Source organism: Meriones unguiculatus, chromosome 9 (genome assembly GCF_030254825.1).
Source record: "Meriones unguiculatus strain TT.TT164.6M chromosome 9, Bangor_MerUng_6.1, whole genome shotgun sequence".
Lineage (NCBI taxonomy): Eukaryota > Metazoa > Chordata > Mammalia > Rodentia > Muridae > Meriones > Meriones unguiculatus.
Genome location: NC_083357.1, coordinates 5,066,902 through 5,082,670, shown reverse-complemented (window position 1 = coordinate 5,082,670; position 15,769 = coordinate 5,066,902). Strand labels below are relative to the sequence as shown.

The 15,769-nt window shown below is 47.8% G+C and overlaps 1 protein-coding gene across 2 annotated transcripts in view; it reads right to left on the bottom strand.

Moving 5' to 3' along the window:
• Positions 1 to 15,769, bottom strand: part of Arhgef3 (Rho guanine nucleotide exchange factor 3) — a 256,572-nt gene that overhangs the window by 167,084 nt on the left and 73,719 nt on the right. For both annotated transcript variants that reach the window (XM_021656759.2, XM_060390761.1), the window contains exon 3: positions 8,166 to 8,232. In XM_021656759.2, the coding sequence (XP_021512434.1) occupies positions 8,166 to 8,232 (67 nt within the window). The remainder of the gene's footprint in view (positions 1 to 8,165; positions 8,233 to 15,769) is intronic.

The following is a 15,769-nucleotide window of genomic DNA, read 5'->3' as shown; positions in this document are numbered from 1 at the left end:
TGCACATTAGCCGTATTCTGTCTCACAGAATGTTCCCGCCGTGCTGAATGTGTGTTAGCCAAGCATCAGGGACTAATGGGACTTGTTGCTGCTCCAGCGTCAAAGCCAGATGGTTCTAACCAGAGCCACCTGCCAGGAGGCAGAGACAATCACACACAAAAATTGCTGGCCCAGGACTTGGACAGCTCCAGAGCTGGATGGCAAGAGAGCCTGCCTGGTGAATGTCAGTGAGACCAAAACTCAAGAAAGGGAGGAAGGTCATTACCACACTTACATGGGCTCATCCATTTAAAATGGCCCCCGTGCAATCAGACTGTAGTAAGATTTGGTTTCAGCGTGAACACATTTTACTCACAGAAGGCTACTTACAGATACTCAGTAATATGGAAATGGCTAGTGAGTAAAATTTGTGTGCTAAATAAACATAAGCAAAAGGAGCAAAAGATACTTAATATGCATGAGGCACCAATCCCTAAAGTACAATAATGTACACATGAAGTACACACAAGATGTACGAGGCAGTGGGTACCCAGAGGCACACAATACAAATGAGCACTTTAATCCACAGGAGGCCTTTCGTGGCTGCCCACTACTGCTGGTCCATTCTGGCTCCATGTGTCTTCTGCCCATGAAAGAAGTGAAACAAAGATCAGACAGCCATTTTTTTTTTCAGCTAACTGGCAAAAAGCAGCTACTTACCAAACAGATCTGTCCCATAAGGACCTGATGCTCACATTTGTCCAGTCTGAAGTCCTCAGTCTGGCATTCTGACCCCACATGGCTTCATCACTTAGGCCTCTGTTAGAGTGGCCAAGGATTGTCTACCAAATTCATGGTCTGTAATATCCAGGGGCAGCCGACAGCAAATGCCCAGCCTCGAATGAGCACTGTGACCTCCCTAGGCTCGGGGGCGAGGGCGTGGGTAAGAAGTGGGCATGAGTCTTTGGGCATGTGACTAACAGATCCTGTCTATATACCCAGATTTTGCCAGTCCTGAGAGGCCCTATACAACGTCAATTAATGGTGTCCCAAGAGGCAGGGTCTTCTAGCCCCAAACTTTGTTAAATATGCTTCCTCTTGCTTATAAAAGCTTCCGAGTATGGAATATCTTTTTTAATTGCCATGCTTATTCCTTTTGCTAATTATAGATGGAATATACCTCTTTTCTAAAATAAAAAAAAAATTAGACATGACAAAAAGTATGCAGCTACCATGAGAGTTCTGGAAGCTCTCGTCCATCTCAGACTGTCGATCAAGCTTTCCCAACTTTTTCTATGTATCTATTCATATATAATCCTTCTTCAAAAATGGATGGTTTCTATTTGCTTTTCGTCATGAACAAATTGAGTTTAGTTATAGTGAACTAAACGCTGACCCTGTATGTTTTACGTCACCTACACTGGTATGCAACACACTGCTGAGACCACAGGCTCTGAGGCCAAACTGACTTGTTTCAGAGCTGGACCCGGGGCCAGGATGGGCACAATGGCTCAGTGGCCACCAAGCCTGAGGATCTCTCTCAGACCCACAGGGTGCAAGGAAAGAACCAACTTCCACAAAGTTGTCCTCTGACAGCCGTGTGTGTTCTTGGGCACACACGCGCCCCTCCTGTGTCACACATAACAACAAATAGAGAAAATGGAATCTGAGCTCCCCTCTGTCTCAACGCTGTGGAACTCTGGGGCGCTTCTGGTTTTATTCTTCCCGCAGACACGCTGGGGTGCGAACAGGTTTGGCGAAACAGGCTGCGAGAGCATGGCGCTTTTGCACAGCAAGGCATAAATGAAGTGCTACACTGCTCTCGCTATCATTATTTTTTTTTACCACTTTTGTCATTTTAAAATAGCAGTTAAAATGAACGATTTGACTCCGTATTTCCTCTTTGGGCCTGCTTCTCCTAAGCCCTTCACAGTTTTTCTACCAGGTTTTCAAATCTGCATCATGCCTTTGCCAAAGTCCTTTGTGTATCTGGAGGGTTGCGTGAGATAAACAGTGATAGTATTTCCTGCTTGCAAGTAACTTTGTACGGAAAGATTCTCCACGAAAGTGCTACCCAAGGCATGGAGGCGCTGGAGTGGAGTGAGGTAGGTCCAGGCACTACCTTACAATGTGTGGCCTTAGCACAGTTACTTTCCTCTATTAATTTGTGGAGAGGCGAGTATCTAAAAGTAGCCAGCATGCCTTTCTCTAGGGCACAGGCCTCCTACGAGCCTCTCCCCAGCATGCAGGCCGAACCTCAACATAGGATGTCAACTCCGGAGTCGCTAACCTGCTAACTGTGGACCTTCAGATCACTAGGAGGGGCACTGTCTGGGTGACTTCATCTGATCTGGTGGCAGCGTCACAATATTTCCTGGAAAGGAGGCTCTCCAGCACTGAAGGCGGGAGGGGTAGGGAGTGTGGGCTACAGGAAGTCAAATCAGCGACGGCATGGGCACCAAGGCCTGGCAACCCCAAAGAACTGAAATGTGGAGGTTAAGCCTGGAGAAACGGCAGCCCAGTCTGATATCTTGGTTTCTATGCTGCGAAGCCCAGAGCAGAGAACCCACTGTACCGAACTGAGCCATGAGTGGGTGGTAAGTCTCCGAAATTATACTAGTTTGCTGCTCTATGACAGAAGTCAACATACCTCGTTTCCCCACCTATAAGGAGAAGATGAGACTCAAAGCACTCCCATTCTTGAAATCATTTGGGGGGAATGGTCAGATGCAGAGAACACCCTAACAAGCCTGGGGGTGGACAGAGGGCTGTTATCTGGGATGAGTGGAACCATTGCTGTGATTGCCATGACAACAATGTTATTATTACAGAAAGAGAAAACAGCCTCAGCTCAGTAAATATCGGAAATATGCTTTTATTTCCTCAAAACTTTAAAAACAAAATTTGAGGAAATAAAAGCATATTAAAGGGGATTCTGAGTGATGAAAGGCTTCACATAGAATATTCTCTTATTTCTAGCACTTTAAAAAGACTACACTTGAACAATGAAGTATTCGTTGCGCTTGTTTCATTTGTGTTTTACTTTGTTAGTTTTTGTCTATTATGGATCCTCACGCTGGTCTCAAATGCCTAATGACCTTCCTGCCTCAGCCTCCCGAGGCAGGGAACTGGGGTTTTGTGCCATCTCCCCTGGCTTGTCATGTGGGTGTGAGGATCCAAACACGTTTCTGTACTTGCAGGACAGGCCCTTCACCAACTGGGCCAGCTCCTCAACCCCTTCCTCATCTTTAATATCAAAATATCAGTCAGCTGTCAAAACCCATGGGTCCTAAATCCACAGATTTGACCACAGATCAGAAAAACCTGAGGCCTGGTGAGGTGGTTCAGTGGTTAAGAGCACCAGCTGCTCTTCTGGAGGCCTGGGTTCGAGTCCCAGGCACCCACGTGGAGGCTCACAGACATCCATAACTCCAGTTCCTGCTCTTCTGGCCTCTCTAGGCACTGTACACACATGCTACCTAGATAAACACGGGGGCACACACACATACATGAAAAATAAAACAGGAACCGTGGACTGCCCATGTACAGTCTGCTTTTCTTGTCATTAATCCCTGAATGGTTGTATAGTGAATATTGCAACAGCATTTACAATGTTTTAGGTAGCACAGAGAGCCACATACACTTTGACGTGTATGAGAGGCTATGATGCAGTTCTCACATGCAGACATATGAGCATCCGAGGACTTTGATATTTGGGAGGTCTTGGACCCACACCCCACTGTGGAGGGCACACTGCAGAAATGCCCTGGTCTGACCTGGAGCCGTTCTTCAGTAAACACAAGTGAGGCTGCAAGCAGAGGCCGTAGCTGGTGAGGGAGGCCTGCTGCCTCCTTTTGAAGCTTAGAAATGGTCGGGTCATAGTCGGTGGTGACCTGGCCTGGTAAGTGTTAGTAGTAAGGGCTCTCACTCACTGAGTTGTGAATTCCAGAGAGTCTCAGATGGAGGACGTGACAGTTCCCTTCCAGACACTAGGAGAAGGGTGAGTAAGGCCATGGGGTGAAGACACAGGACTCACTATCAGAAGAGAAGTTCCAGCCCTGAATTCTCCACTTGCAGCGGCCCTTAGAGTGATCACAACTATTTCCTGTCTGTCCAGCAACTGGCCTCTCTTTGGGAAACATCATTAGACCCCTCCTCTGAGCCACTGGCCCTGCCTCACCTCAAGTGGCACAAAACCTGGCCAGAGGGGAGCACCTAACCAAGCCCTGTCCAATCACAGTTCACCGTCCTCTTGATCTCAGGGGCAAGTCATTACACAGCGCACGGCTCAGGTGGGGACAGTTCTGCAAGAGGATCTTATCTGCGGACCCCAGAAACAAAAAGGTCTGTTTCCTCTGCTGAGAGCATCCTGTCTAAAAAAAAAGGCCACAGGCAGGAAGAAGAGACAGACCCAGAAAGTGTGACAAAGCCAAGAAATAACATACTCCTGGACAGAGCCGTGCCTGAAGGCCATCCTCCTTGATTTACTCCAATCTCACAGACATCAATTCCCTCTTCACTTGAGGTGATTTATATGGAGTTTGTCACCTGCGGCCAGAGTCCTGCCCGGGACTTAGTCCTGACTAAAAGTGAGAATGCTGAGGCTCTGTTGTATGTCCTTCTAAGCCCCAGAGTCTCAAAATGGCTTCCAAAGACTCAGAGCTAGAGAAATAGCCACAATGGAGTCTGAACCGCCTCTGGCAGCTCTGGCTGAGCTGTAGCGCCTCCAGCAGGGCTCTGTGGGCAGCAGTGCCTGGCCGAGAATTCCCCAGCTCATCTACAGACAGGAGCAAGACCCTCACAGTTCTGTGGGCCAGAGAAGGGACTCTGTGGTTAAAGTACCTGCCCAGCAACTGGAAGTTGGATCCCTAGACCCCACAAAAACGCCTGACTCTAAGTTCAGCCCTGTAAGGCAGAGACAAAGAAGAACAGCACTACTGAGCTCTCTGTCAGCCAGATGGCCCTTTTCTTCCCCCCCTCCTCCACTGGAACACACCCTCACCCCCACACCCACACACCCTCACCACCACACCCACACACCCACACACCCACACACTCACACACAGTGGGGGTTGCAGGAAACGATTGAGCTAAGAACTTCCCCAACCAGAAGAGGAACAACTGTGCCCAGAGGAGCCACACTCCCCTCAGGGTCCCTCCTTGCTGCCTTTCTCTTTTCTCCTGTTCCTATCCTGCTTTCAAAGTCCCCACCAAGGCCTCTGCCAGCCACACAGCGCGCTCAGTGTCTGGCTGTGGATGGACTGGCAGTACCCTGGGTCGGATGAAAGATGGAGCTGGAGACACAGTAGAATGAAAGTGTGGGGAGCGCAGTGAAGGCCTTGCTAGCGATGGCAACCTGGGCCCGGGCTCGACTGCTCTGTGAGCAGACTGAACGCAGCATGACTGTACCCCCCTCACAGATGAAACTCCTGTTGACGCAGTTAAGAAAAAACACACGCCTGATGCTTTCAGCACCAATGTTGCTGCTTCCCAGCAAGATGAGGAGGTTGCTGTACAATTTGCTCCACAAGGCCTTTGAAAGCATTGCAGTATCCCTCTCTGATCTTCAGCTGCTCCCAAACCCCAGAGCTTTCCCACATGTGCATCCTTCTCCACCCCTCATCTAGAACAGCGTGGGTCATCTCTCCAGCACCCTGTCTCTATACCTCAGCCCTGCTTCCTAACAACTGCCCAGGACCTGGGTGAGTACCCTCGGCATCCTTTTCCTACACAAGCTAAAGAACAGCAGAATCGCAAACAGTTACAGTATAACGGCTCTTTCTACCCCACATACAAATACAGAAAATTTGCTAGTGCACAGATTTTAGGACCTTCCCATCTAAGCAAGGAAGGAAACCAAGCGTCCCAGGATGGCTGTGCTCTAGAATCCCACCCTGCAGGAGCGTGCGCAGCTCAGTCTATCAGGCCTGAGACTGACTTGCATTACAGATCTGCACCACCAGGTAACTCCACAGGGGAAGGTTTTCGTCCTGGCACACAGGGTCCTTCATAGCAACAAGGGGCAAGCCCTGCTGTGAATGAGACTGCTAGCACTCTCCTGCGTCTCTCCAGGCCCAACACCTTTCCCTCTGGTCTATCTTGATGCCAGGTTGTCTGGCTTTTCCAAGAAGCCCCAAAGCCAGAAGAAAAAAATTCAAAGAAAGAATAAGAAACCAAGACACACACTGCCACTGGCCCAAGTACCAGTTGAAATTTAGTCATTCATGCCAGTGTAACTGATTTATTGATTTTGCAATGTTGGAGATTAGGCCTAGGGCCTTGTGCATGACTTCCAGGTGCTCCGTCAGAGGTTTTTTGAAATAGGGTATCACTAATGTAGTGACACCAGGCTAGACCACATTACACATGATCCTCTTGCCTCTGCAATTTATAGATGTGGGCCTCTAAAAGAATTTTCCAAAAGGGACCAGATAGAGACATCTCAAGATCATAGACAGAAAAATCTACCCAGCTGGTCTGTTCCCTGAAGCGGGGGATTTCATGTGCTAAAGCCGGGATAGTACCTCTGCAATTTGGGGTGGCCTTCTGTCCTGTGTACCTGCTACTCTTAGCTAACAACACTGAAGAGCAGGAGTACACTGAAAACAAGGTCCTCAAAAAGACTGCCTTGCTCACAGTCCAAAAATGACAACAAAGGCCAACTTCCAAAGTGTGTCTAGACTGCGTAGTCAACAGAGACTCTGGGAAATGCTGCAAATTCCATTAATTCCCCCCTCTGGAGTCTCCAGACATTAACCTTTCAACTCTCTGACACATCCTGCAGTGAGGAACAGACTTCCCGTGGCTCATTCAGCAAGTCCCAAATTTACTGCACTCCACAAGCTTTTTTTATCCCTTGATGGTCACAATCATCCACTGAACACACTTTAGAAATGGAGATCTCATCCGTAAAAACACAAACAGCAGGTCCAAGACCTCCTTCAGCCAGTCACACATCTACCTCTGAGGTCAGTATAACCCTCCTCGTGCTAGGTAAAAAGTGTGCTGTAGCCCACGTGAAAATCGAATCATGGGCCAGTGAGACAGCCCAGTAGATAAAGGTGATGTCACCAAACATGACCCGTGTTCAATCCCAGGACCTAGATGGTGGAAGGAGAGAACTGACTTCCACTTGCAAGTTGTCCTCAGATTTCCACACATGTACCATGCCTGTGCCACACGTACACCCATAAGTAGGTAGATAGAGAAATACTTAAATTAGTGCCACGTCCCACAGTTTTAATAAACGGCTGCCATCTTTCCAGTTTTAAAGTGCGACTAGAGCCAATCAGAACAAATAGAAATAGTATTGACTAAAGACTTGGAACATGTTTAATAGCAACGTGTGGATTTTGTGCAGGATAGATGTAGATGCCATTTGTTCCTTCAACAAACCAAACATTAGGCCAGGCCTAGAGATACAGCAGAAAACAAGAAATAAACGAGGTCTCAGCATGCTTCCATTTGGGGCTTCCAAGCTTCCAAGTTACTTCAGCAAGTGCCTAACTAAACACAGCAAATAGACATGCAGGGGTACCGGAGGGGGGGCAGGGGGGCTCTTGAGCCAGCTTCATAACAACCAGCTTCCCAGAGAGGGTTCGGATGACATGGATGGGCCTGGAACAGCATGTTTAGGAGTGGCAGTGCCGGACAGAGGAGCCTCATGGGCAATTTCCTGGAGATGAATGAACTCAGAGTGTTCCCTACAGAGCCAAGAGTCACCACCTGAGCAGCGTGGGTCCTCCAAGGGCTGTGACTGTCATCATCCCCCTCATATCAAGGAAGATGACATCACCAAGAGGAAGAACTGCCTGTCCCCTCCTGCCTGGGCCCTCCTGCCTGGCCAGGAAGAGTGTGCTGTTTGGGGAAACTTCCGTGAGTACATTAAACCTTTGGAAAGCAAAATGCCCTGAAGGCTTTCACCTACGTTATCACTAAGCTGGCACATTCCTCGCTCTCTTTTCCTCCACTCAAAGGAGCGCAGGAGCACAGTGTGATGCTCTCTGAGGAGATCTTGACATGTTCACAGGAGTTTCCTACAGCCACATGCTCTGGGTCCAGGGCAGGTGAGCTCATCCATGCATGGACCCAGAGGACCTGTCCCCAGGAGAAACGTGGGAGGAGAGTGAAGTACAGCACGCTACGCCACGCCCCCACCAATGGGCCGGGACCCCCAGGACACTTACCCCTCTGAAATTCCAGGCTCTGGGAGAGGGAAACATGGAGAAGTTGTTTTGCCTCGGCCGCTTGGGTCTAGAAGAGAGAAGACAAACATTACTGTTCAGTGACTAGATTCATAGGGGAAGTGCTGCCTCCGAAGAGGAAAGGCAGCAGGACGGTCCAGGAGACTTTCATCCCAAGACCCTGCTTGGACCCCAAGAGAAAAGTCCTACAGCCCCACCAAAATCAAATCTACAGCAAAACCCAGACACAACCAAACACCCGACCCAATGCCCCGTATGGCTCCTTCTTTCTAACATATAAATGATTCCCAAACGGACACTGTCAGGTGACATAATGTTCATGGCTCTGATTCAGACAAGAACTCTCCTTCATTACAAACAGGCTGAAAAACTCCAGTATCTCCCCGGAGGCCACACAAGTTCTAGGTTTTAATTTTATTATTATTATTTATTCACTTTGTATCCTGGCAGTAGCCCCTCCTCATCTCCTCCTGGTCCCACCCTCTCTACCTCTTTCCACCCTACACCCCTCCCCTAGTCCATTGATAGGGGAGGTCCTCCTCCCCTACTATCTGACCCTAGCCTATCAGGTCTCATCAAAGATGAGATGATCAAAGGGGAGATGATCAAGGAGCTGGCCACTGAGTACATGTCAGAGACAGCCTCTGTTCCCCTTACTAGGGTACCCAAATGGAGACTGAGCTTCCATGGGCTACATCTGAGCAGGGGGTCTACCTCTCCATGCATGGTCCTTGGTTGATTCATCAGTTTCTGCAGGACTCTCTGAGCCTAGATTTTTTTCTCTCTGTTAGTTTTAATTTTTTATTATACTTATTTATTGTGTGTGGAGGGTTCAGTGTGCCATGGCACATAATTGCAGGAGAGGAAAACCTGTGGGAATAAGTTCTCTCCTGCCATGTGGGTCCTAGAGATCAAACTCGGGTCCTAGGGATTAGCCACCAAGTGCCTTCACCCGATGAGCCAGCCCCACCATATTTTTTTTAAATAAAAACATTTTCAGGCAAAATAAAAGATATGAATTTGATGGAAAAAAAATCTTTGCATGATAATAATGTAAACAAAATTGTATAAACTAAAGCACAGGAGGGAATTCTGTTTGTGAGTAGGAATGAGCAGAGCAAGCCTGAATGTAAATGGAAAGGGCTTTACCACAGAGGGTTATCAGCAGAAGGGGGAAATGGCTATGCAAGTCCCCATTTCTGAACCATACATTTACTCCTTTACTCTGGGTTAACAATTCTCACACCTGCTGGCCTGCTCCACTCCCTCCTTTCTGGCCCTCTGGCGCCCCTGCTTTGAGATTCCCAGCATCCCCTGCAGTGTCTGGGGCACTGCTAAGCTCACTGCCCCCTTGTGCTTTCGCTTCCCGCTACCAGTGTGTCTCCAGAGCAACTTTCCCCAGTTCAGCCTCTTGAAGGAGAGCTGCCAGGCTAAGGCGAAATGCAAGTTCTGAGCAGAAGAGGAACCAGGTCTAAGTTCTCAAAGTCCATACTTAGTGCAACATGAGCAAAGCTCTGAGAAACGACACAGGGCAGACGGTCCTGCGACGACCCTGGCGAGGAATGGCGAGAACTTGGACCAGGGATAGCAGAAGGAATTGGATGAGAGACAGGTGAGATAAAAGAATTAAAGATGCTCTACTGGGAACAGAGAGAAAGTCTGTGGGGAGAACAGAGTTGGGACAGAACCCAAAAGCAGACACGTCACACTTAACATGATGGCGCCCTCGGGGTGGGGCTGAGGATGTGCAGATGGATACAGTTCCAGATGGTCTCCTGTACTTCTCCTACCAGGTTCACACGCAGTGCACAAACATGCACTCATGCCCTCAAACATACACATAAAATGAAAACATCTTAATAACTGAAAAATGGGATTACATTAAACTCAACAGCTCGGCAAAGGACAACGGCCAAGAGAAGAGACTGTGTTCAGAAGGGTTAGTAACCACGAAAGCTTACTACCCATACACACAGAGCTGAAAGGTACACACACACCCCATCCAATGAACACAAGGCTAGGTGAATACACACTTCTTCAACACCGAAACACGAAGGTGCTCACCATCCTCCGCCATCAGAGAAATACAAATTAAATCTGCTTTAAGATTTTATCTGTCCCAGTCAAAATGGCTGTCATCTCAAGAAAAGAAAGGAAGCACGTGTGGGGATACACACCTTTAATCCCAGAACTTGGATAGCAGAAGCCTAGACATTTCTGAGTTCAAGGCCATTCTAGTCAGTATAGAGTTTCAGGCCAGGCTGGGCTAAATAGTGAGAACACACACACACACACACACACACACACACACACACACACAAAGAAAGCAGAGGAGTAGCTACGAAAAGTGCTCACTGTGTCAGCGTGAGGACCTGATTTCACAGCACCAGCACCCATGCAAACACCCGGCATAGAAGCACGCTTCTGTAACCCCAACACTGGAAAAGGGAAAAACCGGATGGAGACACAAACATATACATGTGAACACATGTGAGATAATAATGACAATAAAAGACAGGCTAGCAGTCTTACAGGTTTCCCCACACTTGCAGATGGAGATCCACAAAAGCTGGGAGTGTTTGCTTGCACACGCAGCCCAGCTCCCCGGGAGGCTGAGGCAGGACTGCTTGAGGTCGGAAGCTCAGGACTAGACTACACCACACAATGAAACCTTATTTTTAAAAAAATCATAAAGATTAACAGTTTTTTCTGAGTGCACATTATAGTTTACTTAAAGCAGAGTTTTTCATGGTTTTTGTTTTGTTTTGTTTAAGATGGGAGACAGAGTCTTAGGCTAGCCTGAGATGCACGTGCGCAGCCTTAGCTAGTGCTGAGGGCTGATGACAGACACGCTCTGCAGGCTTGCCCTTCTTTCTTCCTAAGGGCTAACGACAAATTCCAGGGTCTCGTGCATACCAGGCAAGTACTCCACCGCTGGCCTACATTCCCAGCTCTTTAAACCTTCGTGGCTGACTTTTCTGATTATTTTAAAGGAATTTAGAGCAAGAAATTCTTAGAAAGTATTTTTTAATCACTATGACGGGCTGAAAAGATGACTCAGCAGTTAAGAGCATTTAAGGACTCAAATTTGTCAGAAGTCATAACTGCCTGTAACTCCAGCTCCAGGGGATCTGGTGCCCTCATTTGGCCTCTGTGGGCGAGCATGCACACCCACACGCCTACATGTCCACACACACCCCACCTCCCACACACGTATATACACACACAGATACACACACACACACACACCTACAAATAAGAAATAAAATAAATCTTAAAAATCACTATGAACTCAAACTATCTTTCTGATTTTTTTTTTTAGAAAAATAATAAAAGGAAGAAAGCAAAACTGTCAAACTGTTTCTATACCATAAACAATAAGAATGGAGATGTGGGGCTGGAGAGATGGCTCAGTGGTTAAGAGCACTGGCTGCTCTTCCAGAGGTTCTGAGTTCAATTCCCAGCAACCACATGGTGGCTCCCAACCTCTATAATGTAATCCGATGCCCCCTTCTGGCTTGCAGGTGTACATGCAGATGGAGCACTCATACTTAAAATAAATAAATAAGTCTTAAAAAAATGGAGATATGTTCAAGGCTCTAACAGAAAACTCGTTCTTTTGGACCTGAACCCTTTCCTAGGTCCTATGGATCACTTGTAGGAGTATTTGTTATTATTTGGATTTTGTCCAGGGAGGGAGGAGCAGAAGTACTCATATTTTAATCAATACTATGTTGATCAGCAGCTAATAAATCAGCAAGTAGGTGGACCAGCATGTCTAAAACCAAAATCCTAAAACTGAGCCCTTAGAATGGGCATTTCCAGTTAACGCTCTCTTGCTCCTAGCAGCTAAGACACTGCAAATTCTCAAATTAGCCAGCATCACTTAGAATAGCTTATTGACTTTGATACAGGGCCCACCACAGCCTCCAGGGTAATTAGAAGCTCCATAAATGCTGGTCTTGGCAATGACTGGGGCCACACATAAAAACAATTTATTCCCAGATTGTCAGTGAAATACAGCAGTGAAGCCTAGCCCGAGGCAGGCTTGCTGGAGCACACGTGGGCGAGAGCGAGGGCAATGCCAAGCACACTGACAACAAGGGGATCTAGGCACCGAAGCAAACAGCCGCTCCCCAAGGCCTGCTCAACCACTCAGACAGCTGGCAAGAGGAATGGGTGTGAAAAGGACGAGGTATGGGTTGGAGGGTTGGTAGTAGTATTTTCATGACAGTAATATTTGTGCTGGTGTAGGCCAGAGGTCGATATCAGAACGTCTTCCTCTACCACTGCCCATCTTATTTTTTGAGACAGATTCTGGCACTAAACCTGGAACTCAGGGAGTTCCTGGTATCTGCCTGTTGCCGCCTCTCCCTCTTCCTGGGGCTACAGGCACACCCCACCCACTGCTCCCAGCTCTTCTCTGGGTGCTCATGCTTACACAGCAAGCACTTAATCCACTGAGCCATCTCCAGTCCCAGCGGAGTTCTTTTATGATAATTAACTCCCTAGATCTTCACAGGACCCTATGGAATAGGGTGATAACAGTGGTTGGTACTAGGGTCAGACCTGGAAATGCCCACAATCAGGCAGCCCCATTTCAGGCATCTGTGGAATTTCTTTTTTCCCTGGCCACTTAATCGACCAGAATGTATTACTTATGTGTCACTTATCAAATATTTCTACCACACACAGCCTGTCTGAACGCATAGGGCAGTGTAAGGCTGTTCTCTTGGCACCTCACCATCTTCCAGCTGGGAGAGCACGGCCAGCACTTGCATCAGGGTTACTATAGTTGCCACCATGGCAACCTCCCTTGCCACCCAGGCAGAGATCTTCCTCCCAGCCCCATGCAGCCAGCTCTTGCAAGTTCACCCTTCACCTGCTGGCAACCTGCTCACACTTCTATAAGGCTGTGACTTCCCTGGGGATTTCCCAGTTCCCTGCATGCATCTGGATCAAGCTAAAGGGAAGGTGGGGCTCATGGCAAGACGATGTAGAGAAAAGAGATCTGCAGCAGGAGCTGCAGACCTCGCCCATGCTCTGCCAGACCATGCGAAAGGTCAAGGCCCTGTCAGGAGACACATAAGGTTAAGCCTGTCAGCACAGTGCTGGAAGAGGACAGAGGTCATGACAGCCGAGCACAGGGAGGCCTGGCAGCTCTCAGTGGGGAACCCCAAATCTCGTAGAGTCATGTAGACCCACAGTATCTCCGAACAGACTGGTGGGGGTTTTGTTGTTGTTGTTGTGTTTTGAGACCACATCTCCGCAAGTAGCCCAGACTTCCCTCAAATCTAAACAAGCTTCACTCCTCAGCCTCTTAGGTAGCTAGGATTACAGCACATCCCTAGCTCAGATGGCCATGGGAAAGCAAAACTATTGCCTTTCCTAGTCAAAAATACCACTAAAGAAAACACCTTTCAAGATACTAGAGCCATGAATGAACTTTCCAGAGCCCCTAAAGTCAGGGGAGAAACACTAAACTTTTCTTAAAAATTCTTAAAAAGCTAATTCCACACCAGTGATTTCTCAAGGTTCAGACTAAGCCCACACTCAAATGTTACACATTCCCTGAATCAAACTTCCTATTACACATTCCCTGAATCCAAAACTTTATGACTCATTACATTAATTTTTTAATCATAAAATACTAGATTTTTTTTTAAGCTGAAATGTTTTGGTTGTGTATAGCTCACCGAGGAAACTCAACCCACTAAAGAGCAAACAATCATTGCCGACTTTCCTCCCTAGTAATTAGTAAAACAGAAATGTAAATAAGCTGGTCCATCTGCTTTCATAGAGCAGCTTTCAAAGGTAGTGATGAGTGTGGGCAGACGGGAGATGTGGGTACTGGGCCTCACGGGGTTGACTTCACAAACCAGTGGTTCTCAGCCTTCCGAAGGCTACGGCATTTTAATACAGCTCCTCATGTTGCGGTGACCCCCCAGCCACAGAATTATTTTTGTTGCTACTTCATAAGTGTAATTTTGCTACTGTTATGAATCATCATGTAAATAACTATGTTTTCCAATCGTCTTAGGCGATCCCTGTGAAAGGGTCAATTGACCCCCCCAAAGGGTTCAAGACCCACAGTTTGAGAACTGTTTTCCACACATCATCTGGTAGCAATTTAAGAAGCATTTTCCAAGAGCATGGAAATGACCCAGAGGCTTAACCTTATGATAACTTCTGTAACAACATGATCATAAACACAAATACAGCAATCCAGCTGGCTCTAGCGGGAGAAGTCAGACACCTAACCAGCAATGGGTTGTAGGTTCACCCTGGTGAGTAAGGAGGACAATGGCAAGACGCCAACCCCACTGTGGACATCAGGGTTTGCCTGGACCTGGTGCCTTCGCACATGTGCTCTTGTTCTACACTCACCCAATGCACACCTGATCAGACAGAGACTCAGAGATGAGTTGGTTCTCAGTCTATTTGCCTATTCAGGTGGCAGAATACCCCCCTCCCCCGTATTAGAGGCCAAGCACAGAATCCATGGTACGCCCTGCTGAACTCTGTCCATGGGTTGTCTGCACTAAGGGTGAGACACCTCTTCAAAGATGTCTTTCCCTAGAAGCCACACCTTGTCAGAGCTCTCAGCCCTGTCCCCCGATGCACCAGCTAACAGTAAGACAGCCACCCTCTGGAGAAGGGCTACCTTCCGAGAGCTATGCCTGGTGCCCGACACCCTAAGGCCCACGAGGATGGAACCCGCAGCCCTTGCTAGGTACGCCAGTGCCTCATTTCCACCACAGAGAGGACAACCACACTGACTTCAGGGGGGTTGGCTAGTGTGTGGATTAAACAACTCCATCTACAGAATAGATATGAGGAACCTATAAAGATAGCTAACTTAAGCAAATGTGTAGGGCTTTCTGCACCTGGAACCCAAACTGTTAGTTGCGTTTATTTATGAAAGGAGGCTCTTTAGGAGAAGCAAGCGACAGAGTGGGAATGTCATCAGAGGCCGTTCTACTGTGCCCCACACAATGTCCGACACAGGGAATTACTCATCATATGTGTGACAGGGGCTGTTGTCACTGGGGCTTCTTTCTGGGTCGAAATCCCATCTAGCATATAAACCCAACCTCCCAATACAGACGAATTTTATAGCCTACCATGTGCCAGCCAACCACGGGACAGCCCCAGGCCCATCATCACCCAGAGACTCCATAACCTGCTGTTTTCCTCTGGCTTCCTTCACACTTGGATTCCATAATGCGATGCTAATACCTGAGGGCCGGGACCCCTGGTCCTACTTTCCAGATCCTCACAGAGAAGACCCTCTAATCAGGGACAGGGAGATATTTGGGGACAGAGAGGGAAGGAGGGGGTGAACCCCCTAAAGTCCAAGTGCTAATTTGTGGATGTCCTAAGAAAACAGTTCTATTAAAATAACTGAATTAGGTAGGTTATAAACCAGCATGGGACCACACCCTTACAACCCCAGCACTGGGGAGCTGAAGGCATGAAGATCATGCTCAGCTACATAGCAAGTTCACAGCCAGCATTTAAGATAAACATCACAGTACTGATGGCGGTAGGATATTTTTTAATCCCTTTTGAATTTTCCAAAACAA